At 40.4% G+C, this 27,952-nt stretch overlaps 1 protein-coding gene and 1 long non-coding RNA gene across 2 annotated transcripts; both read right to left on the bottom strand.

Moving 5' to 3' along the window:
• Nucleotides 1–1,363: 1,363 nt before the first annotated feature.
• Nucleotides 1,364–23,492, bottom strand: cdhr2 (cadherin related family member 2). Its single transcript, XM_038995216.1, has 26 exons — nucleotides 23,481–23,492; nucleotides 23,077–23,166; nucleotides 22,034–22,156; nucleotides 21,681–21,830; nucleotides 19,301–19,376; nucleotides 18,917–19,029; nucleotides 18,588–18,806; nucleotides 18,193–18,348; nucleotides 17,282–17,446; nucleotides 15,853–15,914; nucleotides 15,370–15,613; nucleotides 14,406–14,639; nucleotides 11,854–11,923; nucleotides 10,962–11,561; nucleotides 10,585–10,656; nucleotides 10,378–10,427; nucleotides 9,950–10,107; nucleotides 9,667–9,769; nucleotides 8,940–9,028; nucleotides 8,614–8,688; nucleotides 7,894–8,032; nucleotides 6,706–6,827; nucleotides 5,010–5,126; nucleotides 3,426–3,509; nucleotides 2,589–2,652; nucleotides 1,364–2,502 (listed from the first exon to the last, which is right to left on the bottom strand). The coding sequence occupies exons 1-26, from the start codon at nucleotides 23,490–23,492 to the stop codon at nucleotides 2,350–2,352; spliced, it is 3,540 nt and encodes a 1,179-aa protein (XP_038851144.1). The 3' UTR covers nucleotides 1,364–2,349.
• A 1,974-nt stretch (nucleotides 23,493–25,466) lies between these two features.
• LOC120047805 lies at nucleotides 25,467–26,791 on the bottom strand. The gene is made up of 3 exons (XR_005476929.1): nucleotides 26,647–26,791; nucleotides 26,061–26,111; nucleotides 25,467–25,526 (listed from the first exon to the last, which is right to left on the bottom strand). It is a non-coding gene; the product is annotated as an uncharacterized LOC120047805 (long non-coding RNA).
• Nucleotides 26,792–27,952: the final 1,161 nt, after the last annotated feature.

Genomic DNA, 27,952 nt, shown 5'->3' with positions numbered 1-27,952 from the left:
ACGACTACCACAGGCTAATTCTCTCAGTCAATGGACAGCAGGCTACCTACATTACCACACGACTACCACAGGCTAATTCTCTCAGTCAATGGACAGCAGGCTACCTACATTACCACACGACTACCACAGGCTAATTCTCTCAGTCAATGGACAGCAGGCTACCTACATTACCACAGCAACATAAGGTTAACTAAATTATCCCTAAACTGAAGGACTTTGGGCCAACTTCTTAGGGCTGCAAGGCAAGCTAACAACATTACCATAGCCATTGGACTGATAACATTATTTTGGTCATCTCTTAGTCCAGCCCTCATATCAACAGTTCATATAAGCCAAACAATTTTTTTTATTTTTTTAAATCCAATACATCGCTCGCTTTTTTTCTCACACTTTTTTTTCATGTTTGTTAAATGCCGGCAGCTGCGAGAGGAACTTGGTCATGGATGTTGTGCCAGCAGATTCAATCTATGATGCATTCAAGAAGAAAACATGACAACCTGTCACTTATTTTCAAGACTTTAAAAACATTCTTCTTTGGTTTAAAAAAATAATATGGGTAGCATTTTTTTTAATGTTGTCTTTAACTTGTTTTCAGAGGCCCTAAATGCTGGTTGTTATGTTGTGATTGGTGCAAAGTGTTAATTTCAGTTATTGTGTTAATTGCGTTTCTTGCATTATCTGTTTGTGTTATTGTTTTAATTCCATTATCTCTTTGTGTTATAGTGTTAATTGTGTTTATTCCATTATCTCTTTGTGTTATAGTGTTTATTCCATTATCTCTTTGTGTTATTGTGTTTATTCCATTATCTCTTTGTGTTATTGTGTTTATTCCATTATCTCTTTGTGTTATTGTGTTTAGTCCATTATCTCTTTGTGTTATTGCGTTTATTCCATTATCTCTTTGTGTTATTGTGTAAATGTTACTTTTTGAAAAATGTGTTCAATGGCAATTGTACATTCAAGGTAATTTTTCAAAAGTAATAATTCCTACAGCCAAATGTATTTATTTGCCAGCTACATTGATAATCACATTTTGTGATAGTTATATCTCGTTGATTGTGATGTGAGACATGAGACTATGTACATTTTGTGTGTGTTTTAAGTTAATGGTAATTCATCCCTTAAAGGAATAGTGTGATTCTGGCAATTAAGCCCTAGTTAGCATGCTAACTGTTCCGGTTTAAACAATGGCTCACGAAAATAACCGCAACCTCCTTCAAACTGCACCAAAAGAAAACATAGAAATGGTTAATCTGACTCTGGGTAAGTAGAAAAAGAGCTTCATTGCCAGAATCTCACACTGTCCCTTTAAGTACCATATATGTTAATATTTCTGTAAACCAATAACATTGTTTCAAGAATGAATATTTGAAGAAAACCCATTTTTATTGGATGATTGCATTTACCATACGTTTATTTAAATACAGCCAATTTGAATATCTGCAAAAACACAACTGAAATGATTCAACACACTCTCTCTCTCCGCCATTCCTGTATCGCCTTAGGTTTGGCCTCAGCTAACACACACACCATACTTACACCCTCTCAAAACCCCCAGGCACTAATTATACAGTACGTTAAGTAGAAATATAGAGACATGTTTAGAAGGTACAGCATTTGGCCAACCTGTATATTTATAATGAGTTTTATATATATGAAAAAAACATTGTTTTTTTTAGTTCAATAAAATACTGTGGAGGTCGTATTAGAAAGAGTCCAATCAACCGTTGGTAGATGTTCGTACTCTTGAAGGGGCCGTACTCAAAAACAACACAGGATTCCAGATACAAGTGTTGAGTTTCATAATAAACGGAGGGGAAAAAAACTGGAACGAAATGAATATAAAAACGTCAACTTCGCAAAGCATAATGTATTAAAAATATCAATCAAATCTTTACACGTTTAGAAAAATACTACTAATAAAATGATTCACAATGAAAAACATTTGTAATTTTTGCTTTTCATCCCAAAGTGTCATGTTTTTTGCTTTAGGTTGATGTTCTTCAACAACAACAGAAACGATGTGATATACTGTTGCAGCAAATAGCAAGCCGGCTAATCTAACATCACTGTACTATGTGTTGTGATAAATGTTTACACGGAAATATTCCCTAAATTGAATCAAATAATAGCATGCAATCGAGTGGTTCAACACCAACAAAAAGATTAGATTTGAACTTGATTTAATCTCAAAAGTCACATTGTCTTTCTAGCACAGAGTTTGGCATCTATCCTTTTCCAGGAAGCAAGGTCCATTTTACGGGGTCCATTTTATGAACCCGCGGTCAGTATCATAGATCCCAAAATGGCCGTCACAGGTCAGTGATACTGCCCCAAGATGGCAGCCACTCACAGGTCTGTGGTGCTGAGTGAAGGGTTAGCGAAGGTAAAACTAGGGCTGTTGTTGTCTCTCTTCTTGCCACGCTGGGCCAAGGCTTCACCCAGAGGCTCGACGTAGGGGTTATCTGCTCCCCACTCCTCCTCATCCTCCTCCTGGATCATCTACACAGGGAGACGGCAGCCATGACCATCCAGAATAATGATAATAACTTAGTAATAATAATAACTATAATGAACTATAACGTTACCATCATGGGCATCGTATCCTTGTCAGACATGACCATGTCTATGTTGTAGTCCAAGGAATTCAGGCTTGAATTTAAAAAGAAATGCACTAAATTAGAGTCATACAAAGAGGAGTCCATGACGATGACACCTTAATTAATGTCAGCAATAACATCTCAATACTGTCCAATGGAGAAAAAATAGCAAAGAACATTACCAGTATAAACATTTTGAAACAGTGTTCTTGGTTGCATGATAGGACAATCAGAGGAATGCTAGATGTAATGGCGATGCGTAAATACACATGTATTTGTCAGTGTCTCAGATGACACCCACATCTACACATATTTACATGGCTCTGTAATAACGTGTTTACATGACTCTGTAGTGTAGTGTTCACATGACTCTGTAGTGTAGTGTTCACATGACTCTGTAGTGTTCACATGACTCTGTAGTGTAGTGTTCACACGACTCTGTAGTGTTCACATGACTCTGTAGTGTAGTGTTCACATGACTCTGTAGTGTTCACATGACTCTGTAGTGTAGTGTTCACATGACTCTGTAGTGTAGTGTTCACACGACTCTGTAGTGTTCACATGACTCTGTAGTGTAGTGTTCACATGACTCTGTAGTGTTCACATGACTCTGTAGTGTAGTGTTCACATGACTCTGTAGTGTTCACATGACTCTGTAGTGTTCACACGACTCTGTAGTGTTCACATGACTCTGTAGTGTTCACATGACTCTGTAGTGTAGTGTTCAAATCGAATCGTATGGCCGTGAGTATTACTACTAGACCACACGGTCTGCACATATTGTTCTTATTGTCATCATCGTCATCATCAATAGGTGGTTTCTACCTGACTCTGTCAGCGTTAGAGCCTTCTTCGTCGAAGCCCAGGTCTGTGGCTGTGTCGATGTTCAAGTTGAGCACAGGGTTAGCCCTAGACAAAAACACAGAGGCAGAGAAAACACTGTTAGGCTACCCTACTTCCCTATTCCCTTGGCACATTTGACAAGTGAAATGATTTGACAACCTGTTTACACTGCATTTGAAATGTGCTTTGTGCTAAAAACTAAACAGGTGTTTAAAACTGCGGTCCAAAATATCTTCTCAGGTTTTTGTGAAAGCAAAGACAGGGTGGAACCATAAAGAAATACGGTGCATTCGGGAAAGTATTCAGACCCGTTTGACTTTTTACACATTTTGGTACGTTACAGTCTTATTCAAAAACTGGATTAAATTATTTCCCCCCCTCACATCATCAATCTTCACACAATACCCAATAATGACAAAACAAAAACAGGTTTTTTCTGTTTGCTCAAGTTGGCCGGGCGGTGTTGGTGGTTCCAAACTTCTTCCAATTAAGAATGATGGAGGCCACTGTGTTCTTTGGGGACCTTCAATGCTGCAGAAATGTTTTGGTACCCTTCCCCAGATCTGAGCCTCGACACAATCCTGTCTCAGAGCTCTACAGACAATTCCTTTGACCTCATGGCTTGGTTTTTGCTCTGACATGCACTGTCAACTATGGGACATTATATAGACAGGTGTGTGGCTTTCCAAATCATGTCCAATTCATTGAATTTACCACCAGGTGGACTCCAATCAAGTTGTAGAAGCATCTCAATGATGATCAATGGAAACAGGATGCACCTGAGCTCAATTTCGAGTCTCATAGCAAAGAGTCTGAATACTTATTTAAATAAGATAATTTTGTTTTTAATACATTTGCAAAAATGTCTAACAAAAACCAGATTTTGCTTTGTCATTGTGGGATATTGTGGCGCTATCCCTACGGTGAATCATGGTGGTGGCAGAATCATATGTGATACTTCAGTGTTATATTTGTAATAATTTTGCAAGCATCTCTACCTGGGGTATTGAGTGTAGATTGATGAGGAAAACATTTTATTTAATACATTTTTATAATAATAACGAAACAAAATGTGGAAAAAGTCAAGGGGTCTGAATAATTTCAGAATGCACTGTGTGTTATTGTGTAATTATTGTACATGTACATTTCACGTAGGGAGTTGGAACCACCCTATGGGCCCAGGTTAAAACTAGTGCACTATGCAAGGAATAGGGTGCCATTTGGGATCCACACTATGGGCCCAGGTTAAAACTAGTGCACTATGCAAGGAATAGGGTGCCATTTGGGATCCACACTATGGGCCCAGGTTAAAACTAGTGCACTATGCAAGGAATAGGGTGCCATTTGGGATCCACACTATGGGCCCAGGTTAAAACTAGTGCACTATGCAAGGAATAGGGTGCCATTTGGGATCCACCCTATGGGCCCAGGTTAAAACTAGTGCACTATGCAAGGAATAGGGTGCCATTTGGGATGCACCCTATGGGCCCGGGTTAAAACTAGTGCACTATGCAAGGAATAGGGTGCCATTTGGGATGCAGCCTATGTGTGGAGGACAGGACTCACCCCTCCATGGTGTACTTGTTGGTTCCAGGCACGACAGGCCTACTCTTCTGATCTCCACCAGTCACCACCATGGCTGCTGAGTTCATGGCTTTAGCTGCCTTCAGCTTCGTTCTGTAGCTGTAACATTTCACCGTCCATAGGTTAGTTACCCATACTAGTTACACATACTAAATAACCCATACTAGTTACCTATACTTACTAACCCATACTAGTTACACATACTTACTAACCCATACTAGTTACCCATACCTACTAACCCATACTAGTTACCCATACTAAATAACTCATACTAGTTACACATACTTACTAACCCATACTAGTTACCCATACATACTAACCCATACTAGTTACCCATACTTACTAACCCATACTAGTTACACATACTAACCCATACTAGTTACCCATACCTACTAACCCATACTAGTTACCCATACTTACTAACCCATACTAGTTACACATACTAAATAACCCATACTAGTTACACATACTTACTAACCCATACTAGTTACACATACTTACTAACCCATACTAGTTACCCATACTTACTAACCCATACTCGTTACACATACTTACTAACCCATACTAGTTACCCATACCTACTAACCCATACTAGTTACCCATACCTACGAACCCATACTAGTTACCCATACTTACTAACCCATACTAGTTACACATACTAAATAACCCATACTAGTTACACATACTTACTAACCCATACTAGTTACCCATACTAAATAACCCATACTAGTTACACATACTTACTAACCCATACTAGTTACCCATACCTACTAACCCATACTAGTTACCCATACTTACTAACCCATACTAGTTACACATACTAAATAACCCATACTAGTTACACATACTTACTAACCCATACTAGTTACACATACTTACTAACCCATACTAGTTACCCATACCTACTAACCCATACTAGTTACCCATACCTACTAACCCATACTCGTTACACATACTTACTAACCCATACTAGTTACCCATACCTACTAACCCATACTAGTTACACATACTTACTAACCCATACTAGTTACCCATACTTACTAGCCCATACTAGTTACACATACTAAATAACCCATACTAGTTACACATACTAAATAACCCATACTAGTTACACATACTAAATAACCCATACTAGTTACACATACTAGTTACACATACTAAATAACCCATACTAGTTACACATACTAGTTACACATACTAAATAACCCATACTAGTTACACACACTAGTTACCCATACTTACTAACCCATACTAGTTACACATACTAAATAACCCATACTAGTTACACATACTAAATAACCCATACTAGTTACACATACTAGTTACACATACTAAATAACCCATACTAGTTACACATACTAGTTACCCATACTTACTAACCCATACTAGTTACACATACTAAATAACCCATACTAGTTACCGGTACATTGACTCTGTACCGGTACCCCTTGTGTATAGCCTCCACATTGACTCAGTACCATAACATGTGACAAATAAAACGTGACTTTTTTTTGTGTGTGAATCATATGTATCAAACATGTCAGAATACTGATCTAGGATCAGGTACCTATGTCCACACACACTTCAATCCATTATAATCTAAAGGACAGAACAGATCCCAGATCAGCGCTTTTACTCTGAGATGTTTTTATACATACGTGCCCAGGTCTCAGCTTACCTCCTGCGGGTGCAGACGAGAGATGTTGTCATGACAGCCAGGACGATGATGAGGCCTGCCACCAATCCCAACAGACCGAACATGAATGGATTCACCTGTTTCTCTGTCACCACAGTCCCCCCCTGCAACAGCACACACACTGAGTTCAGAGTAGAGTTGCAAAAATTACGGTAATTTTCCCCTTAAAATTCCCTAGTTTTCCAGAAATCAGGGTTGGAGGGATTCAGTATTCTTTCTTATTTCCTCCCGATTCCGTGAATCTTCCAATAAGGATTTCTGGAAAATGTGGGAATTTTGGGGGAAAATTACCGTAATTTTTGCAACCTTAGCTCAGGGGAACATTCCTTTAGTGGACCAAAGTCAGATCGTACTGTAACAGATCTTCACTGCATGTTTTCACTATATTACTAATATAAGCATAATAATGTAGTAACATACTAATAGCTAGTGGACATTTATTTATATTTATTCGTTTAACAATTCATGTGGAAGTACCTATACCAGAGATCATCAACTAGATTCAGGTGTGTGACGATTTTTTTCTTGAGCGGATGGTCGAGGAGCCGGAACATAATTACAAATCATTTTTACACTGCAAATTGACCGCAGGAACCCCAAACAGATATAATGTTTGACTAAAACATAATCATTTCAAACCTTGCGACATTTGAACACATCCCTTGTCTCTCTATTATGCGTGGGAATACTTGGGAACAGATTTCTTTAAATTAAAATCACTTGGAGCTGATTTCCTGGTGTTTTAACAGTATTTTTTGTCCAACAATAAAAAACTGAACTTTATTTTTTATTTTTTTGCTCAGAAAACATGGGGGCAAATAAAACCACCCGCGGGCAAAATCCGGCCCAAGGGCCACCATTTGGTGTACTCTGCCCTATAGGAATCCTATTCCCTATATAGTGCACTACTTTTCACCAGAGCCCTGTTCAAAAATAGTGTACAACATCAGGAATAGGGAGTCATTTCTGACACTGACAAATATTCGTTTAGCATGTACAAGGCCGGGTTGGAGACCATTCAAATGAAATGCAGTGAGATCAGGAGATTACTTGAGATTTAAAATCCAATAAATGAAAAGTGGCATGTTTCTTGAAATAGATGTGTATTGTATGTGTATGGTAACGAGAGGGGGGGGATAGTTTAATAATAGTTTCCTATAGTAAACTTACTATATCTTTCAGGCCAAATTCAGTCTGTAATTTGTACCGTTCCTTACTCTTGGACAGAATAGTCTCGGCAGTGTCAGAGTCGAGAGCCGTTCCATTGGCATTTACAAAGTACACCTCCATTACGGTATCGTCAGCCGCCCTGCAAAAGAATTAAGACGTTTTTTTTTTAAACAAAATTTAATATATATATATATTATGGATTTCTAAACTACTTGAGCAGTGACACAGATCTACAGATCTACAGATCACACACACAGACAGACAGACAGACAGACAGACAGACAGACAGACAGACAGACAGACAGACAGACAGACAGACAGACAGACAGACAGACAGACAGACAGACAGACAGACAGACAGACAGACAGACAGACAGACAGACAGACAGACAGACAGACAGACAGACAGACAGACAGACAGACAGACAGACAGACAGACAGACAGACAGACACACACACACACACACACACACACACACACACACACACACACACACACACACACACACACACACACACACACACACAATAGTAGTCAGGGTTGGAGACAATTACATTTAAATTCCAGTCAGTTTTTGGAAGTACATTGAAATTCCAATTCCCAGCAATGCTTTTAAATGAGGAAAGAAAATGTGGAAATTGAATTTGTTTGACTTTCTGAATGGACTGGAACTGAAGTGGAATTGACTGGAATCCTGGTAGCCATGTGATATTTATTACCTGGTTTCCGTACTGGCTGAATCAGCCCTAATATTAACTACTTCCACTTTCGTCTTAGTTGCTGTGGTTAGAAGCCTGCATAGGAAACATTTATAAAGTTAATGAATTCATGTATTACCCCATGCTGTGGTTAAAACACTTGTCAACGGGGATGGCCTATGTAATCTCAATCTGAAAGTCTTCCTATAGGTACAGCCACATTAATTGTTAAACGTATAAATGAACAAATACAAAAAACAATTTTTTATTCTAGTTTATTAAGTTAGTACATTATTATGCTATATATGTAATATAGTTAATAGATGCAGTGAAGAAAGATATCTTACTGTACAATCTGACTTTGGACCGCTTGGACTTCTGCCACTGTCTTTGAAAACAAAAGCTCGACTTTTAAGCTCTTGTCAACTGTGAAGATCTGGAGGGAAACATGAAACAAAGTGTTACTCAGACAGACAGACAGACAGACAGACAGACAGACAGACAGACAGACAGACAGTCAGGCAGGCAGGCAGGCAGGCAGGCAGGCAGGCAGGCAGGCAGGCAGACAGACAGACAGGCAGATAGACAGACAGACAGGCAGACAGACAGACAGACTTACAGACAGACATGCAGGCAGGCAGACAGACATGCAGACAGACAGGCAGACAGACATGCAGACAGACAGGCAGACAGACAGACAGGCAGACATACAGACAGACAGACATGCAGACAGGCAGGCAGGCAGATAGACAAGCAGACAGACAGGCGGGCAGACAGGCAGGCAGGCAGACAGACAGACAGACAGACAGACAGACAGACAGACAGACAGACAGGCAGACAGACAGACAGGCAGACATACAGACAGACAGACATGCAGACAGGCAGGCAGGCAGATAGACAAGCAGACAGACAGGCGGGCAGACAGGCAGGCAGACAGACAGACAGACATACAGACAGACAGACAGACAGACAGGCAGAGGGTAAGAGAGAACAGTAAGAGCCAACAGAGAATGAAATATGTTCACTAATGCAACCATCAATTCACATTTTTGTATGAATCACAGTGAGTTTTACCTCCAGTTTGGTTTCGGAGAAGAGTTTGGGTTCTTCAGTGTTAGCTGCCCCGACTGTCACCAAATACTTACCTTTCACGTTAATATTCAGCACTTCGATGTTACTACAAAGTTTAAAAAGACCTGTTATTCTTCTGTAAGTCATTTTCGTTGTATCTACCTCATCCATTGCAATAGTGTCAACTATGAAACCTAACAAATCATTGTGTTTCTTAATGGCTATTAATTATAGTGAAATCAGAAATTTAAAATATGACTTGCCCGGACAGCATTTATATACTCACTGAATATTTCCGACGTATTTATCGTCTTCCTGTGTGGTGACAATTCGAAACACTCGACTACCCAAGTCGTTCGTTTTATTGTTGACGTCATCCCAGAATTGTACACTTGTTATCGAAAATGTCATTTGCCTATTTTTCCCAGAATCACGGTCTGTAGCCTATATGGAAGGGGGGGGAAAGGATGACTGTATTTCATAGCAACTCATTATCTCGCAGCAAGTCGTCAAGTTAAATGTATTAAATGTACTTTATATTAGATTCAAAAGTTCATTTTTTTCTGCATAACATGCATGCAGTCCCTACTATGTATAATGATGGCATATTGCTAAGTCTACCTTTAAAAGCTAAATTTTGAGATACAAAAAAACGAAGGAGATGTCCCGCTGCCCCTGCAACTGACGTTGTCCATTTTACACAGTTATACTCACAGTGACACTGGCGATTACTGAGCCAACAGAGGCCGTCTCTGACACCACAACTGTAGAGAAGGTGAGGTCGGTAAGAACACTATTAAGTCAATCTGTAGCTATATAGATTCATATCATAAAGTAAAAATTGAATTATCATATATATAAAAAAAAATACGATATTCAGATATACCATACAACGTGCTGAAATTTAGGAAACATATTTACCATATAAGGAATCTAATGTATCGAAATCAGGGGCATTGTCATTGATGTCTTCGATGTTGATCACAATGTGCCCTGAAATTCATTTGAATTGTTAGAAAACATTGAAAGATATTAAAGGATAGATATTAAATTATATTAAATATCAAACGTAGATATTAACGATAGTAATGCTACAATATAGGGTTAAACATTTCTGGTAAAATTCCCAGAATTCCCAGGTTTTTCAGAAATACCAATTGCAGGATTCTTGGGAGTTCCTGATTATTCCCGCCTCATCCCCAGGGTATTTTCCAGGGAATCTTTCAACCTGGGAATTTTACAACCCAAACAGAGCCAGAACCAAACAGAGGTACCCGATCAAACCCAGTTAAACCGACCTGATGTTGCACTGTTGTTCTCCCCTTTCTGGGTGCACTCATCCTCCACCTGGGCCTCCAGCTCAACCTGGTCACACTTCTCAAAGTCGATCACAAACTCCTCGTTGAGCATGATCTCCCCTGTGGGCTGCAGGATGAACCAGTCCTCTGGGCAGGTTCCGTGAGTCAGGGAGCCGTTACAGCGGCACTTAGTGGCGACCAGCTGGTAGACCAGAGAGTGATTGTTGTCCAGGTCCACCCCTTCGAAATTCCCCACGACTCCAGTGATAGTGGTGTTTTCCTTTATGTACAACGGGGCGACGGGCTTGAACTCAGGCCTCTCGTCATTCACATCCAGCACAATCACCTCCACCTTTACAGTGTCCTTCCTCGATCCCAGGTCCATGGCCTCCACATCCAGGCTGAAGGTCTTGAAGCTGCTCTCGTAGTCTAGCTCAATGTCCGGGTCGACCGTGATGTTACCGATGTAACCATTGGGTTCGTCGTTGAAGGTTCGGATGATGAATTGTCCGAAGCTTCCGCTGACGATGCTGAAGGAGATGCGGCTGTGGTCGATAGTTTGGTCCAAATCCACTGCCTGGACGGAGCCCACAAATGCAGCTGTTAGAGAAAGACAGAAAGAGACGGCCTTAGGTTTTTGAATTCATGATTATCTAGATGTTTTTTTGGTAAATTATTAAACGTTTATTATCAAGTCAGTTAAGAACAAATTCCACAATGACGGCATGGTAAGTGGCGAGAGGCATGTTTTTTTTGGCGGGAGATAGATTATGTTTGAGGCGATGATCAATGTTTTTCTGAGGAGAAGTAGGGACTAAACCACATCCTCCAGGATGTTTATCAGGGTACTGGCGGCAAAATGTCTGAATTCAACAAAAAGAAATGTGCTTACCTTTCTTCCCCTCCTCCACTAAGAATTTGTAAGAAGTTTTTTCAAACTTCGGTGTGTTGTCGTTGATATCCTAGGTTGGAAAGTAGAAGACCAGTGAAGCTTTACAATTTACAATTTATGTTCACGAAGTTGACAAAGATACAAGGAAATGAAGCCTTCCTCTTACTTCTGATCACGTCAAGAAGACGACACACTTACACATTAAACAATCTGTCGAAAGGTCTATCCAGTCGAAAAAGAGATACAAGGTCTGGGTCCATATGCGTAAAGCTTCTCAGATTAAGAACGGTGATCGAGGATCAGTATTTCCTTCTGAATCTAAAGATAAAAGTCGCTGTTGTGCCTTCTTCACCACACTGTCTGTACGGGTGGACCATTTTATCAGTGATGTGCACGCCGAGGAACATGAAGCCTTTTCACGTTCTCCACTGCGGCCCCGGCGATGTGGATGAGAGCACGCTCCCTCTGCTGTCTCCCGAAGTCCACGATCAGCTCCTTCATTTTGCTGACATTGAGGGAGAGGTTTTTTTCCTTCACCGCTCTGCCAGGGCCCTCACCTCCTCCCTGTAGGCCGTCTCGTTGTTGTTGATAATCAGGCCTACCACTGTTGTGTTGTCTTCAAACTTGATGATTGAGTTGGAGGCGTGCGTGGTGGCCACACCATCACGGGTGACAAAGGAGTACAGGAGGGGGCTGAGCATGCACCCTTGTGGGGTCCCTGTGTTGAGGATCAGCGGGGTGGAGGTGTTGTATTCTACTTTCTACCACCTGGGGGCGGCCCATCAGGAAGTCCAGGACCCAGTTGCATAGGGCGGGGTTCAGACCCAGGGTCCCAAGCTTAATGATGAGCTTGGAGGGTTGAAGGTTGAGCTATAGTCAATGAACAGCATTCTCACATAGGTATTCCTCTTGTCCAGATGGGATAGGGCAGGGTGTAGTGCGATGGCGATTGCATCGTCAGTGGATCTATTGCAAAATGCGGTGGGTCTAGGGTGTCAGGTAAGGTAGAGGTGATATGATCCTTAACTAGCCTCTCAAAGCCATTCATGATGACAGAAGTGAGTGCTATTTAGTTCAGTTACCTTTGCTTTCTTGGGTACCGGAACAATGGTGAACATCTTGGGCAAGTGGGGACAGCAGACTGGGATGGGGAGAGATTGAATATGTCTGTAAACACTCCAGCCAGCTGGTCTGCGCATGCTCTGATGGCGTGGCTAGGGATGCCGTCTGGTCCTGCAGCCTTGCGAGGGTTAACATGCTTAAATGTCCCACAGTTTTTTGGTTTGGGTAGGTTTTAATCGTCACAGTGGGAGCAACATCCCCCATAAACTTCCTTATGAACTTGGTCACCGTGTCTGTGTATACGTCAATGTTATTCTCAGAGGCTACCCGGAACATATCCCAGTCAGCGTGATCAAAACAATCTTGAAGCGTGGATTCAGATTGGTCAGACCAGTGTTGAATTTTCCTTAGAACGGGTATTTCCTGTTTGAAGGGAGGAGTCGTGATCTGATTTGCCCGAATGGAGGGCAGGGGAGGGCCTTGTAGCCATCCCGGAAGGGAGAGTGACAGTGGTCGAGAGTTTTTGAAGCGCAAGTACTACAGTCAATGATAGAACTTTGGTAGCGTTTTCCTCAGAACTGCTTTGTTAAAATCCCCAGCTACAATAAATGTCGCCTCAGGATATGTGGTTTCCAGTTTGCACAAAGTCCAGTGTAATTCCTTGAGGGCCGTTGTGGTATCGGCTTGAGGGGTAATATACACGGCTCTCTTGGGAGGTAATGCGGTCGGCATTTTATTGTGAGGTATTCTAGGTTGGTTGAACAAAAGGACTTGACTTCCTGTACATTACCACAATCACACAATGAGTAGTTAATCATGAAACATACACCCCCGCCTGTCTTCTTCCCGGAGAGTTCTTTATTCCTGTATGCACAATGAACTGAGAACCCAGCTGGCTGTATGGATGGGGACAGTATATCCGGAGAGAGCCATGATTCTGCGAAACAGAGTATGTTACAGTCCCTTATGTCTCTCTGGAAGGAGATCCTCGCCCTGAACTCGTCTACTTTATTGTCCAGGGGCTGAACATTAGCGAGTAATATATTCGGAAGCAGTGGATGGTGTGCATGCCTCCTGAGACAGACTAGAAGTCCACTCTAAATACCTCTTCTCCGTTGGCGGCGTCTTGAAACAGCCTCAGGGATAAGTTAAATTGCATTGGGGAGTACGAACAAAGGATCCAATTCGGGAAAGTCGTATTTCTGGTCATAACGCTGGTGAGGTATCGTCGCTCTGATATCCAGAAGTTAATTCCGGCTGTATGTAATAACGCAAAAGAACTTTCTGGGATAATAATATAAGAAATATATATTTTTTAAATAAAACATAAATGCAAAGTTGTTTAGGACCTAGTAACAGAGCTGCCAAGGGGGATCTGATCCTAGATCAACAGTCCTACTCTGAGACGCTTTGTGAATATGGGCCCAGGTACCAATACACCCTGTCTGTGCACTTGTCAAAGGTTTGTGAGGGATGGACAGTGATCTTACCTCCACATTGATGATGACTGGCACCCAGGTGGACAGTGGTGGACTGCCTTTGTCAGTTGCTGTCACATTTAACTTAACCTGCCCATTATCCTTGGCCTGCATGGCCTCTCTGTCTAGCGGGCCTTTGTTCTCCAACCAGCCTGTGGTGGGGTCAATGGTGAATTTGGCACTGTAGTTACTGCTAACTATTCCATACACAATCTCGCTGTTGGGTGGTTCATCTCTGTCAGTAGCCTGCAAACGAGAAGAAGGAAAAAAATCACCAACAACTAGAAGCAGCACAGAGGTCTACCTAGGTAGCAAAAGTCTGGTAACTTTCCCCCAAATTCCTGGAATATTTCCTGGAATAAACAGGAAATCTGGAATCCTCTGACCTGGATTTTTCGAAAACCTGGGAATTTTTGGATAGTTACTAGAATTTCCCGGGTCTACGGGTCTGCCATAGACTAGCATAAGGGTCAGCTGTAGAGCAGTTTTAACCCTTTGGTTACTGTGTGTAGAGTAGGGGTCTCAAACTCATTCCATGGAGGGCCCAGGGGCTGCTGGTTGTGGCTATTTCCTTTCCATCTTTGTCAAATGAAGTCTTAGACAACCAGGTGAGGGGAGTTCCTAACTAATCAGTGACCTTCATTGATCAAACGAGGAAGGAGTGATAACCTGGAAACTCTCAGCCCTCCATGGAATGAGTTTGACACCCGTGGTGTAGAGTAGGATGTTTTTCAAACCGATCCTTGGGTTCCTCAGGCGTTCCATGTTTTTATTTATTTTATACAAGGGGTCAATTAAGAACTATTTCTTATTTACAATGATTATTCCACACATTATTCATCTTGTCAACTAATAATAAAGTCCTTGATTAGGTGAATCAGCTGAGCTCGTTCAGGGCTACAACAAAATCATAAAACGTCTAGGGGTGTCCCTGCGGAGAGGTTTGAAATCCACTTGTATAGAGACAGATATTGACCTGTACTTGAATTCTTAGGTCTGAGCCCTCTTTCACATAGTCAACGTAGGATTCTCTGTTGAACTGTGGTGTCTGGTCATTGATGTCTGTCAGTGTGATTTCTAACACAGCGTTCCCTGTGTTGTTGGCCTGGTCTCTTGCTTGCAGAGTTGGAGAATAGAGGGAGGTGAGTTCTCGGTCGATCAGTTTGCTGTTTGTTACAAAGATCCTCCCTGTCGTTGCATTCACATCGAAATACTTTAGTCTGAAAACCAGAAATCTCTTTTAGTATTTAGTTCTCATGTACTGGGTCTCGTTTCACAAACTTTAGCACCTCATGTCAGACAACATCAAAGTTGATATACTGTGTATTGTTTATGTTTTATGTTGTATGAAAGCCTCTTATAAAGCAAACTAAATTAATGAAGTATCCTATAAACATAAGAAAACTCTGGACTGGATTACAATACAACATACAGTAATAATGGTGTGTAGTGTACGTACATGCTGTCAGGAAGAAGTCTGTATCTGATGTTACCAACATCCATAGTGTCAGGATCGGTTGCCTGGAGAGATGTAGAGTATTGTGTTTGTACTTCCAATACATTTAGCAGCAACAATCAAAGGACTTTTGATTCACATTTTATTACAGGTGTGTTTGATTTACATAGCAGTGTGTCCCGGGTTGAGTGAGTTAACACTCGATACTTCAAGAAGCTGTTCAAATTAAACACAGAGCGCATTGGTTGAATTCCAGGCAGAATGGTAACAATAACATGGACCTACTGTTAGAATGGTAACAATAACATGGACCTACTGTTAGAATGGTAACAATAACATGGACCTACTGTTAGAATGGTAACAATAACATGGACCTACTGTTAGAATGGTAACAATGACATGGACCTACTGTTAGAATGGTAACAATAACAAGGACCTACTGTTAGAATGGTAACAATAACATGGACCTACTGTTAGAATGGTAACAATAACATGGACCTACTGTTAGAATGGTAACAATAACATGGACCTACTGTTAGAATGGTAACAATAACATGGACCTACTGTTAGAATGGTAACAATAACATGGACCTACTGTTAGAATGGTAACAATAACAAGGACCTACTGTTAGAATGGTAACAATAACATGGACCTACTGTTAGAATGGTAACAATAACATGGACCTACTGTTAGAATGGTAACAATAACATGGACCTACTGTTAGAATGGTAACAATAACAAGGACCTACTGTTAGAATGGTAACAATAACATGGACCTACTATTAGAATGGTAACAATAACAAGGACCTACTGTTAGAATGGTAACAATAACATGGACCTACTGTTAGAATGGTAACAATAACATGGACCTACTGTTAGAATGGTAACAATAACAAGGATCTACTGTTAGAATGGTAACAATAACAAGGACCTACTGTTAGAATGGTAACAATAACATGGACCTACTGTTAGAATGGTAACAATAACAAGGACCTACTGTTAGAATGGTAACAATAACATGGACCTACTGTTAGAATGGTAACAATAACAAGGACCTACTGTTAGAATGGTAACAATAACAAGGATCTACTGTTAGAATGGTAACAATAACATGGACCTACTGTTAGAATGGTAACAATAACATGGACCTACTGTTAGAATGGTAACAATAACAAGGATCTACTGTTAGAATGGTAACAATAACAAGGACCTACTGTTAGAATGGTAACAATAACATGGACCTACTGTTAGAATGGTAACAATAACAAGGACCTACTGTTAGAATGGTAACAATAACATGGACCTACTGTTAGAATGGTAACAATAACAAGGACCTACTGTTAGAATGGTAACAATAACAAGGATCTACTGTTAGAATGGTAACAATAACATGGACCTACTGTTAGAATGGTAACAATAACATGGACCTACTGTTATCGTGTCCACAGTGGTTCCATCAGGACTGTGCTCATCAACCTTGAGGTTATAGACTTCTTTGGGGAACGTGGGGCTGTTGTCATTAATGTCTTTGATCTGAATGGTGACTGTAGCCGTGGAACAGCAGTCTTCTGTATTGGAGGGATCCTTGGCGATAATCTGTACAGGAAAACAACCACGATTTATCTCGGTTTTAAACACAGACTTTCGGACGGAGTAAGAATGTTGTTCTTTGTGGTGAGTATCAGTACGTAAACGTCAGGTTAACAGCTGTGCACTGGTTGGTGAAGAGAGTGCCATTTGAGACAAAAAAAACGCTGGTTTTTGAAAATGGTGATATGATCGTCAAAACAAAACTTTTGGGTACGATGTATTGTTGATCATGCGATGTCATTATTCACGTTCTGCAGCTTGGCAACCGTCCTGGTAGAGACCGTTAAATGTCTCTTGCGTGTCCGCAGTTCACCTGGCTATACCGTGTGAAGGGTGCAATGTTATCCCCTTTTAGCATAAGTAATCAACCTGTTTGTAATGGATCCTAAGTGTGTTTGCTTGCCGTCTTATTAAAACTACACAAAACCTGTTTCAGCTAAGCTAGGATAATTCTGGCATTGTCCACACTCCAAACCACTTAGTTTGTCTGGTTGAAATCTTCAATCAACTTGTCACACATCTTCTTTGAAAATATTGTCAAATGTATTTGAATGATTATGATAACAAGGTGGTTCTTGATGATTTTTTGACAATGGTGTTTTGTCTTTGGTTTCAGTCAGTCAAATTATAGTGAAGACATTTCCTACATTTACGTGGACATAGTACCTTACTTTTGACCTTGGTCCTTATTGGGCCCTGGTGAAAAGTAGTGCACTAAATATGGACTGGGGGTTCCCATTTGAGACGCGTACCTGGATGACCATTGATGTTTTGGTCTCGTAGTCCACAGCCTGGGAGTTCTTGACCGTGATCTGAACTTGGCTTTTTGAGTAGGCAATCAGTGGCGACACACTGAACGCATCCTTGTCTGGTCCAGCAAGACTTAATTCGAATTTTCCATTATCTCCCTACATCAGAATACAGATGTTGATCAATTTTCTGGCCTGAGTAAACTTAGGTCCCACCAAAAAATATTTTGTGATTAGGGTTGCAAAGTTCCAGTACATTTTCAAGTAATCCTGGTTGGAGGATTTCAGATTTCGTTTTTCATTATTCCTTTCCCCCTCCTAACTCTGGGAATCTTCCAACCACGAGTTACAGAAAATCCCAACATTTTTTGCAACCCTATTTCTTAGAAAGGACTGACCTGATCCAAATCTTTGGCTTCGATGTCGAGATCGTCGACCGGAACACCCATGGAGGAGTGTTCAAAGATGTTGGCCGTGAAGCTGCTGGCCTCCACGCAGGGCTCCACAACACAGTCATAAAATCTAGGCTTGTTGTCGTTGACGTCACTGATGGTAATCCGCACCTCAGTGGAGGTGTGGGCTTGGGTCCCCAGGATGCTTGGATGCACCTCCGTTGCCTGGAATTGTAGTTTTTTATTAACAGTAGGTCATCTTGAAATTAAATATTGTCCTTTGGATAAATTCATTTTTGGAAATGATGTAAAGGATTTAAGCAATAAGAGTATACCGTCACATTAAAGGCCACAACATAATTGGTGTCCAACAAAGCCTCTCTGTCAATATCACTTTTGACAGATATGATTCCATCATTGGCTGTGATTTTAAACAGGTCATCGGGCCCTGCAAAATAACAAAAAATATATCAGAGTCCAATCTTCATCATTATTCCAACAATTTAGAATTAAAAACAAAAAATATCTTTTATCTTTTCAAGAGTTGTCAGCAAAATGGCAACGGACAACGTTTATGCTGATGTTCCGTTAACAACCTAAAACGAGCAGACGTTCAGAGACGTTCAGCAGACGTTCAGAGACGTTCAGAGACGTTCAGCAGACGTTCAGAGACGTTCAGCAGACGTTCAGCAGACGTTCAGAGATGTAGTTATGCTCACCTTCAATGCTGTAGGTGATGGCATCGTTGATTCCTGTGTCCTGATCTATTGCAGTCACTTTAAACACAGACTGGCCCTGAAATGAAAGGGAGACGGTAGAGTTCAGTTAAAGGCTGACGTCAACAAAGGCTTTCTCCCCTTTGGCACCCCAAAAGTAGTAAATGGCCCGGATCATAAGTAGTAAATGGCCCAGATCATAAGTAGTAAATGGCCCTGATCATAAGTAGTAAATGGCCCTGATCATAAGTAGTAAATGGCCCTGATCAAAAGTAGTAAATGGCCCTGATCATAAGTAGTAAATGGCCCTGATCAAAAGTAGTAAATGGCCCTGATCATAAGTAGTAAATGGCCCTGATCATAAGTAGTAAATGGCCCTGATCATAAGTAGTAAATGGCCCTGATCATAAGTAGTAAATGGCCCAGATCATAAGTAGTTAATGGCCCAGATCATAAGTAGTAAATGGCCCAGATCATAAGTAGTAAATAGCCCTGATCATAAGTAGTAAATGGCCCTGATCATAAGTAGTAAATGGCCCTGATCATAAGTAGTAAATGGCCCAGATCAAAAGTAGTAAATGGCTCTGATCATAAGTAGTAAATGGCCCTGATCAAAAGTAGTAAATGGCCCTGATCATAAGTAGTAAATGGCCCAGATCATAAGTAGTAAATGGCCCAGATCATAAGTAGTAAATGGCCCTGATCATAAGTAGTAAATGGCCCTGATCATAAGTAGTAAATGGCCCTGATCATAAGTAGTAAATGGCCCTGATCATAAGTAGTAAATGGCCCTGATCATAAGTAGTAAATGGCCCTGATCATAAGTAGTAAATGGCCCTGATCATAAGTAGTAAATGGCCCAGATCATAAGTAGTAAATGGCCCAGATCATAAGTAGTAAATGGCCCTGATCATAAGTAGTAAATAGCCCTGATCATAAGTAGTAAATGGCCCTGATCATAAGTAGTAAATGGCCCTGATCATAAGTAGTAAATGGCCCAGATCATAAGTAGTAAATGGCCCGGATCAAAAGTAGTAAATGGCCCAGATCATAAGTAGTAAATGGCCCAGATCATAAGTAGTAAATGGCCCTGATCATAAGTAGTAAATGGCCCAGATCATAAGTAGTAAATGGCCCTGATCATAAGTAGTAAATGGTCCAGATCATAAGTAGTAAATGGCCCTGATCAAAAGTAGTAATTGGCCCAGATCATAAGTAGTAAATGGCCCAGATCATAAGTAGTAAATGGCCCTGATCAAAATTAGTAAATGGCCCAGATCATAAGTAGTAAATGGCCCTGATCATAAGTAGTAAATGGCCCAGATCATAAGTAGTAAATGGCCCAGATCATAAGTAGTAAATGGCCCTGATCAAAAGTAGTAAATGGCCCTGATCATAAGTAGTAAATGGCCCTGATCATAAGTAGTAAATGGCCCAGATCATAAGTAGTAAATGGCCCTGATCATAAGTAGTAAATGGCCCTGATCAAAAGTAGTAAATGGCCCTGATCAAAAGTAGTAAATGGCCCAGATCATAAGTAGTAAATGGCCCTGATCATAAGTAGTAAATGGCCCTGATCATAAGTAGTAAATGGCCCTGATCAAAAGTAGTAAATGGCCCAGATCATAAGTAGTAAATGGCCCTGATCATAAGTAGTAAATGGCCCAGATCATAAGTAGTAAATGGCCCAGATCATAAGTAGTAAATGGCCCTGATCATAAGTAGTAAATGGCCCTGATCAAAAGTAGTAAATGGCCCAGATCATAAGTAGTAAATGGCCCTGATCATAAGTAGTAAATGGCCCAGATCAAAAGTAGTAAATGGCCCGGATCATAAGTAGTAAATGGCCCAGATCATAAGTAGTAAATGGCCCAGATCATAAGTAGTAAATGGCCCAGATCATAAGTAGTAAATGGCCCGGATCATAAGTAGTAAATGGCCCAGATCATAAGTAGTAAATGGCCCAGATCATAAGTAGTAAATGGCCCTGATCATAAGTAGTAAATGGCCCAGATCATAAGTAGTAAATGGCCCAGATCATAAGTAGTAAATGGCCCTGATCATAAGTAGTAAATGGCCCAGATCATAAGTAGTAAATGGCCCAGATCATAAGTAGTAAATGGATCTGATTATAAGTAGTACACCAAGTAGGGAAAATGGTACCATTTGGAACTTTATTGGTCCATACCTTTACTTTTACAATTGTTTATCTATTTAGGAAGATGTATGTGTACGACAATACAGCAACTAGCAACAACAATAAACAAATTGTAAAAGGACTTAGCTGTTGGTAGAAAACACGATGTGAATGTTGTTTGATATTCTTTGGTCGGTTGAACTATGAACTAAAAGGAAAGTGCCTATTTGGCAACACCAGACTCACCACGGGAGAATGCTCAGTGACAGTAGTCGCGTAAGGAGTACTGAGAAACCGTGGATCCAGGTCTGGGACGTCCACCACAGTGATGAAAGCAAAGGCAAGGCTGGATTGATGAACAGGGTTAGGTTCATTATACACAGGGCCTCCACCATCCTGTGAGGGGAAACACAATCAGAAACACAAAACCACATTTAATAGGACCGTTTCTCAGATTAAGCCCACAACTGGATCTGAAAAACATGATAAATTCCAGAAAGAACATGCTTGTTAGTCAGGAATACAGAAAAAAAAACTTCCAATAAGTGACTAGCGAAGATCCAACAGTGACTAGAGAAGTGTTGAGATGGGCTACTTACCGTGGCGTTGATCTTCAGCCTATAGAAAGTGCTCAAACTTGTAAAATTCAGTTGTTTAACCAGTTTGACTTGGCCATTATTCTCATTGATAGTAAAATGATTTAGTCCATCACTTGGACTCGCCTAGAAACGAGGAGAGAGTTGGGTTTAAATACATGGAGTCCATATAACAATCTCAAGGCATATGGTCCTTTCTAATTCTCCTTCAATGTCTGTTGAGAAGGGCTTTTATTATTATCTGCTACATGACTAATGTTGGGGCTGTAATTTGGTTCTAATGGGGGTATAACTTGGTTCTAATGGGTGTATAACTTGGTTCTAATGGGGGTACAACTTGGTTCTAATGGGGGTGTAACGTGGTTCTAATGGGGGTGTAATTTGGTTCCAATGGGGGTGTAACTTGGTTCTAATGGGGTATAACTTGGTTCTAATGGGGGTGTAACTTGGTTCTAATGGGGGGTGTAACATGGTTCTAATGGGGGTGTAACTTGGTTCTAATGGGGGTGTAATTTGGTTCCAATGGGGGTGTAACTTGGTTCTAATGGGGTATAACTTGGTTCTAATGGGGGTGTAACTTGGTTCTAATGGGGGGTGTAACATGGTTCTAATGGGAGTGTAACTTGGTTCTAATGGGGGGTGCAACTTGGTTCTAATGGGGGTGTAACTTGGTTCTAATGGGGGTGTAACTTGGTTCTAATGGGGGGTGTAACTTGGTTCTAATGGGGGTGTAACTTGGTTCTAATGGGGGTGTAACTTGGTTCTAATGGGGGTATAACTTGGTTCTAATGGGGGTATAACTTGGTTCTAATGGGGGTGTAACTTGGTTCTAATGGGGGTGTAACTTGGTTCTAATGGGGGGTGCAACTTGGTTCTAATGGGGGGTGTAACTTGGTTCTAATGGGGGTGTAACTTGGTTCTAATGGGGGTGTAACTTGGTTCTAATGGGGGTGTAACTTGGTTCTAAGTTCACTGTTGATGTTTTGAGTCAGGTTCACTTATCAATCAATACAAAAATGTGGTTTGTGTCCAAAAGCAATGCTTACCTCATCAATGCGGTACTTTACAACAGCGGCAAGTCCAGCGTCTGCATCTTTGGCATACACTTGAAACAGAACGGTGTCCAAGGCAGTATTCTAAGAACAAAAAACAGACAGAGGGGGGCAAGGAAGTAGAAGGCACAATAGTACTTTTTTCATCATCATTTAGAAAAGTCACTTTCAAATGTATAGCACAAAAATGAATTCCTGACTAAACACTACTAGCAAGGGACCCGGTAAGATGTCGATTTTCCATACTAAGTCTTATAGGATGAAGTGAGAATTAAATCACTGAGGATTACCAGCAAACTACATACAGAATGACCAGTAGGCTAAAAGATCACTGCTATCAGCAGGCCTGTAGCACATTTAAAGGGGCAGTGAAGTCAAACAAGTGATTTTCCTCTTACATTACAGTGCATTCGGAAAGCATTCAGACCCCTTGACTTTTTCTTAATTTTGTTTACGCTACAGCCTTATTCTAAAATGTATTAAATATATTTTTTTAAATTGTCAATCTACAGACAATACCCAGTAAAGACAAAGCAAAAACAGGTTTTTAGACATTTTTGCAAATCTATTAAACAAACAAACAACAGATATTACATTTACATCAGTATTCAGACCCTTTACTCAGTATTTTGTTGAAGCACCTTTGGCAGCGATTACAGCCTCAAGTCTTCTTGGGTATGACGCTACCAACTTGGCACACCTGTATTTGGGGAGTTTCTCCCATTCTTCTCTGCAGATCCTCTCAAGCTCTGTCAGATTGGATGGGGAGCGTCGCTGCACAGCTATTTTCAGGTCTCTCCAGAGATGTTCGATCGGGTTCAAGTCTGGGCTCTGGCTGGGCCACTCAAGGACATTCAGTGTCTTGTCCCGAAGCCACTCCTGTGTTGTCTTGGCTGTGTGCTTAGGGTCGTTGTCCTGTTGGATGCACTGTTCATTGTTCCCTCGATCCTGACTAGTCTTCCAGTCCCCGCCACTGAAAAACATCCCCACATCATGATGCTGCCACCACCATGCTTCACCTTAGGGATTGTGCCAGGTTTCCTCCAGACGTGACGCTTGGCATTCAGGCTTCATCAGACTAGGCATCTTGTTTCTCATGGTCTGATAGTCTTTAGGTGCCTTTTGGCAAACTCCATGCAGGCTGTATTGTGCCTTTTTACTGAGGAGTGGCTTCCGTCTGGCCACTCTACCATAATTCCCTGATTGGTGGAGTGCTGCAAAGATGGTTGTCTTTCTGGAAGGTTCTCCCATCTCCACAGAGGAACTCTGGAGCTCTGTCAGAGTGACCATCGGGTCCTTGGTCACCTCCTTGACCAAGGCCCTTCTCCCCTGATTGCTCATTTGACCAGGCGGACAGCTCTAGGAAGAGTCTTGGTGTTTCCAAACTTCTTCCATTTAAGAATGATGGAGGCCACTATCTTCTTTGGGATGCACCTGAGCTCAATTTCAAGTCTCATAGCAAAGGGTCTGAATACTTATGTAAATAAGTTATTTCTGTTTTAAATTTTTTATTAAAATGTGCAAAAATTTCTACCAACCTGTTTTCCCTTTGTTATTAGTTTGTGTGTATTGTGTGAGAATTGTTTTATTTAATCCATTTTAGAATAAGGCTGTAACGTAACAAAATGTGGGAAAAGTCAAGGGGTCTGAATAGTTTTCTAAGGCACAGTATATACATATATATATATATTGTTATATCTACATTGTAGAATAATAGTGAAGACATCAAAACTATGAAATTATACATATTGAGTTACATAGTAATCAAAAAAGTGTTAAACAATTTAAAATATATTTTATATTTGAGATTCTTCAAATAGCCACCCTTTGCCTTGATGACAGCTTTGCACACTCTTATCCAGAAACACTCACAGCTGTAATCACTGACAAAGGTGATTCTAACATGTATTGACTCAGTGATGTTTATACTTATGTAAATTAAATATTTCTGTATTTAATTTTCAATAAATTAGCAAAGATTTCTAAAAACATGTTTTCACTTTATTTCACTTTTATTGTGTGTGAATTTTTTAATGAGGCTGTAACAACAAAATACATCCTAAGTCAAAGGATAAGAACACTTTCTGTAAAAATTATGAAAACAATATAAATACTCTTCTAAAACGTTATTATAAATTATAATATTATTATTATTATTATTAAATTACTAAAGTTTCTATAGATTTCCCAAATCACCTGATTTTCTGAAAGGTTTTGAAACCATTGTCTGTTTAGATGATTTCACAGGCTCATAAATTTTCCCACAATTTCTTAATTATGGCTGGAAATTAATTGAACGTGCCATATAAATGAAATTCTTATTAAAGGAATGTAAAATTAGTAATTGTACTTACTTCATCGACATTTACGTTGTACGGTGCATTTTCAAATATGGGTCGGTTATCATTTGCATCTATTATGATGATCTGAATGTTTTTGGAAACCTAAAAAAAGATGACATGATATATTGTGCATGTTATAAAACATTAATTTGTTAAAAACAATAAAATACATTTAAAAAATATAGTTAAATTTTTTTTATGTTTGGTATTTTATTAGGATCCCCGTTAGCTGTTGCAAAAGCAGCAGCTACTCTTCCTGGGGTTCCACACAGAACACAAAACACAGAACACAGAAAACAAAACATGAAACATAATACAGAATGACATAATACAGAATGACATAATACAGAACATCATTCGACAAGAACAGCTCAAGGACAGAGCTACATCCATTTTTAAAAAGGCACACGTAGCCTACATATCAATGCATACACACTAACTATCCAGGTCAAATATGGGAGCCGTGAGGTGTTGCTTTATCTGTTTTTTGAAACCAGGTTTGCTGTTCCTTTGAGCAATATGAGATGGAACAGAGTTCCATACAATAAAAGGCTCTATATAATACTGTACGTTTTCTTGAATTTGTTCTGAATTTGGGGACTGTGAAAATAGTTAGAGGCTTTATTGTGAACTTACTGTATAATCAGCGTCAGAAACCACAACTTCGATGGTGAATACACCCTTGTCCTAAACAAATACAAGCCAATCAATTAGAGAATCAGGTCAGGAAAAATAAAAGATAAAATACTGAAAATTCTAAAATGGCTGAAATAATACCGAAATGGCGGAAATAATACCGAAATGGCTGAAATAATACCGAAATGGCTGAAATAATACTGAAACACTGAAATGAATGTAACAATACTGAAATACTAAAATGGCTGAAACAATACTGAAATACTAAAATGGCTGAAACAATACTGAAATACTAAAATGGCTGAAATAATACTGAAACACTGAAATGGATGTAACAATACTGAAATACTAAAATGGCTGAAATAATACTGAAACACTGAAATGAATGTAACAATACTGAAATACTAAAATGGCTGAAACAATACTGAAATACTAAAATGGCTGAAACAATACTGAAATACTAAAATGGATGTAACAATACTGAAATACTAAAATGGCTGAAACAATACTGAAATACTAAAATTGCTTATAATTCTAAAATGGCTGAAATAATACTGAAATACTAAAATGGGAGACGAGGACTTACATCATCATCTCTCTCCAAGGGGGTCCGGATGGTTACGTTTCCTGTGTTTGCGTTGCAATTAAAGTAGCTTGCTTTAGGCCCAGTAATCATGTATGTCAGTGGGTCAGGAACAGGATCAGGATCATATGTTTCTATTTGAAATGCAAATCCATCTGAAGGGAGAGAGTGGTGGGTTAACAAAAGGTGAGTCCAAAACCACTACGTAGTGAAGAGCATGCAATGAATTGACATACTATTTTGTGATAAAAAACGTTTGTATTTACTGAGTACAAGAAATACATACTTATTGGAGTGTCTTCCTTTATTTGGGCATAACTTGTCGTAATGCTCGGCATTTGGTTTTTGCTTTGAGCTGTTGGAAAAAAAAGCAGAGAAAGTTTAATCACATAACCTGTAAGTCCAAGCAAAATGAGTCCCACTTTACAAAAATATTGACAAGATTTGACATTGAGTTTAAACTTCCTCACTTTATCTGTGAAATTGCCATTAAACAACCAGTATCACTGTATGACTAGGCGTGGCATTATTACACGTAAAGTTAATGCGTTTAAATAGCCAGTGCAACGTGAGCCTTGGAATGCTTCCCAAACGACACCCTATGGTGTAGTACGGTGGTACGGTAGCACGGTAGTATGGTAGTACGGTAGCATGGTAGCACGGTAGCACGGTAGTACGGTAGCACGGTAGTACGGTAGTACGGTAGCACGGTAGTATGGTAGCACGGTAGTACGGTAGCACGGTAGTACGGTAGCACGGTAGTACGGTAGCACGGTAGCACGGTAGTACGGTAGCATGGTAGTACGGTAGCACGGTAGCACGGTAGTACGGTAGCACGGTAGCACGGTAGTACGGTAGCACGGTAGTACGGTAGTACGGTAGCACGGTAGCACGGTAGTACGGTAGCACGGTAGCACGGTAGCACGGTAGCACGGCAGCACGGCAGCACGGCAGCACGGCAGCACGGTAGTATGGTGTACTACTTTTGACCAGGGCTCGTATTCCCTGTGGGCACTACTTCGGGAACAAAGTGCCATTGGGGATAGAGAGAGGTTAGAGACCCAGGTAGGTACTCACCTCCATTGGGGATAGAGAGAGGTTAGAGACCCAGGTAGGTATTCACCTCCATTGGGGATAGAGAGAGGTTAGAGACCCAGGTAGGTACTCACCTCCATTGGGGATAGAGAGAGGTTAGAGACCCAGGTAGAGAGAGGTTAGAGACCCAGGTAGGTACTCACCTCCATTGGGGATAGAGAGAGGTTAGAGACCCAGGTAGAGAGAGGTTAGAGACCCAGGTAGGTACTCACCT

The sequence above is a fragment of the Salvelinus namaycush genome, chromosome 5 (assembly GCF_016432855.1).
Source record: "Salvelinus namaycush isolate Seneca chromosome 5, SaNama_1.0, whole genome shotgun sequence".
NCBI classification, from domain to species: domain Eukaryota; kingdom Metazoa; phylum Chordata; class Actinopteri; order Salmoniformes; family Salmonidae; genus Salvelinus; species Salvelinus namaycush.
Note: the sequence above shows the minus strand (reverse complement) of the source record. Positions and strands in the feature narration are given on the sequence as shown.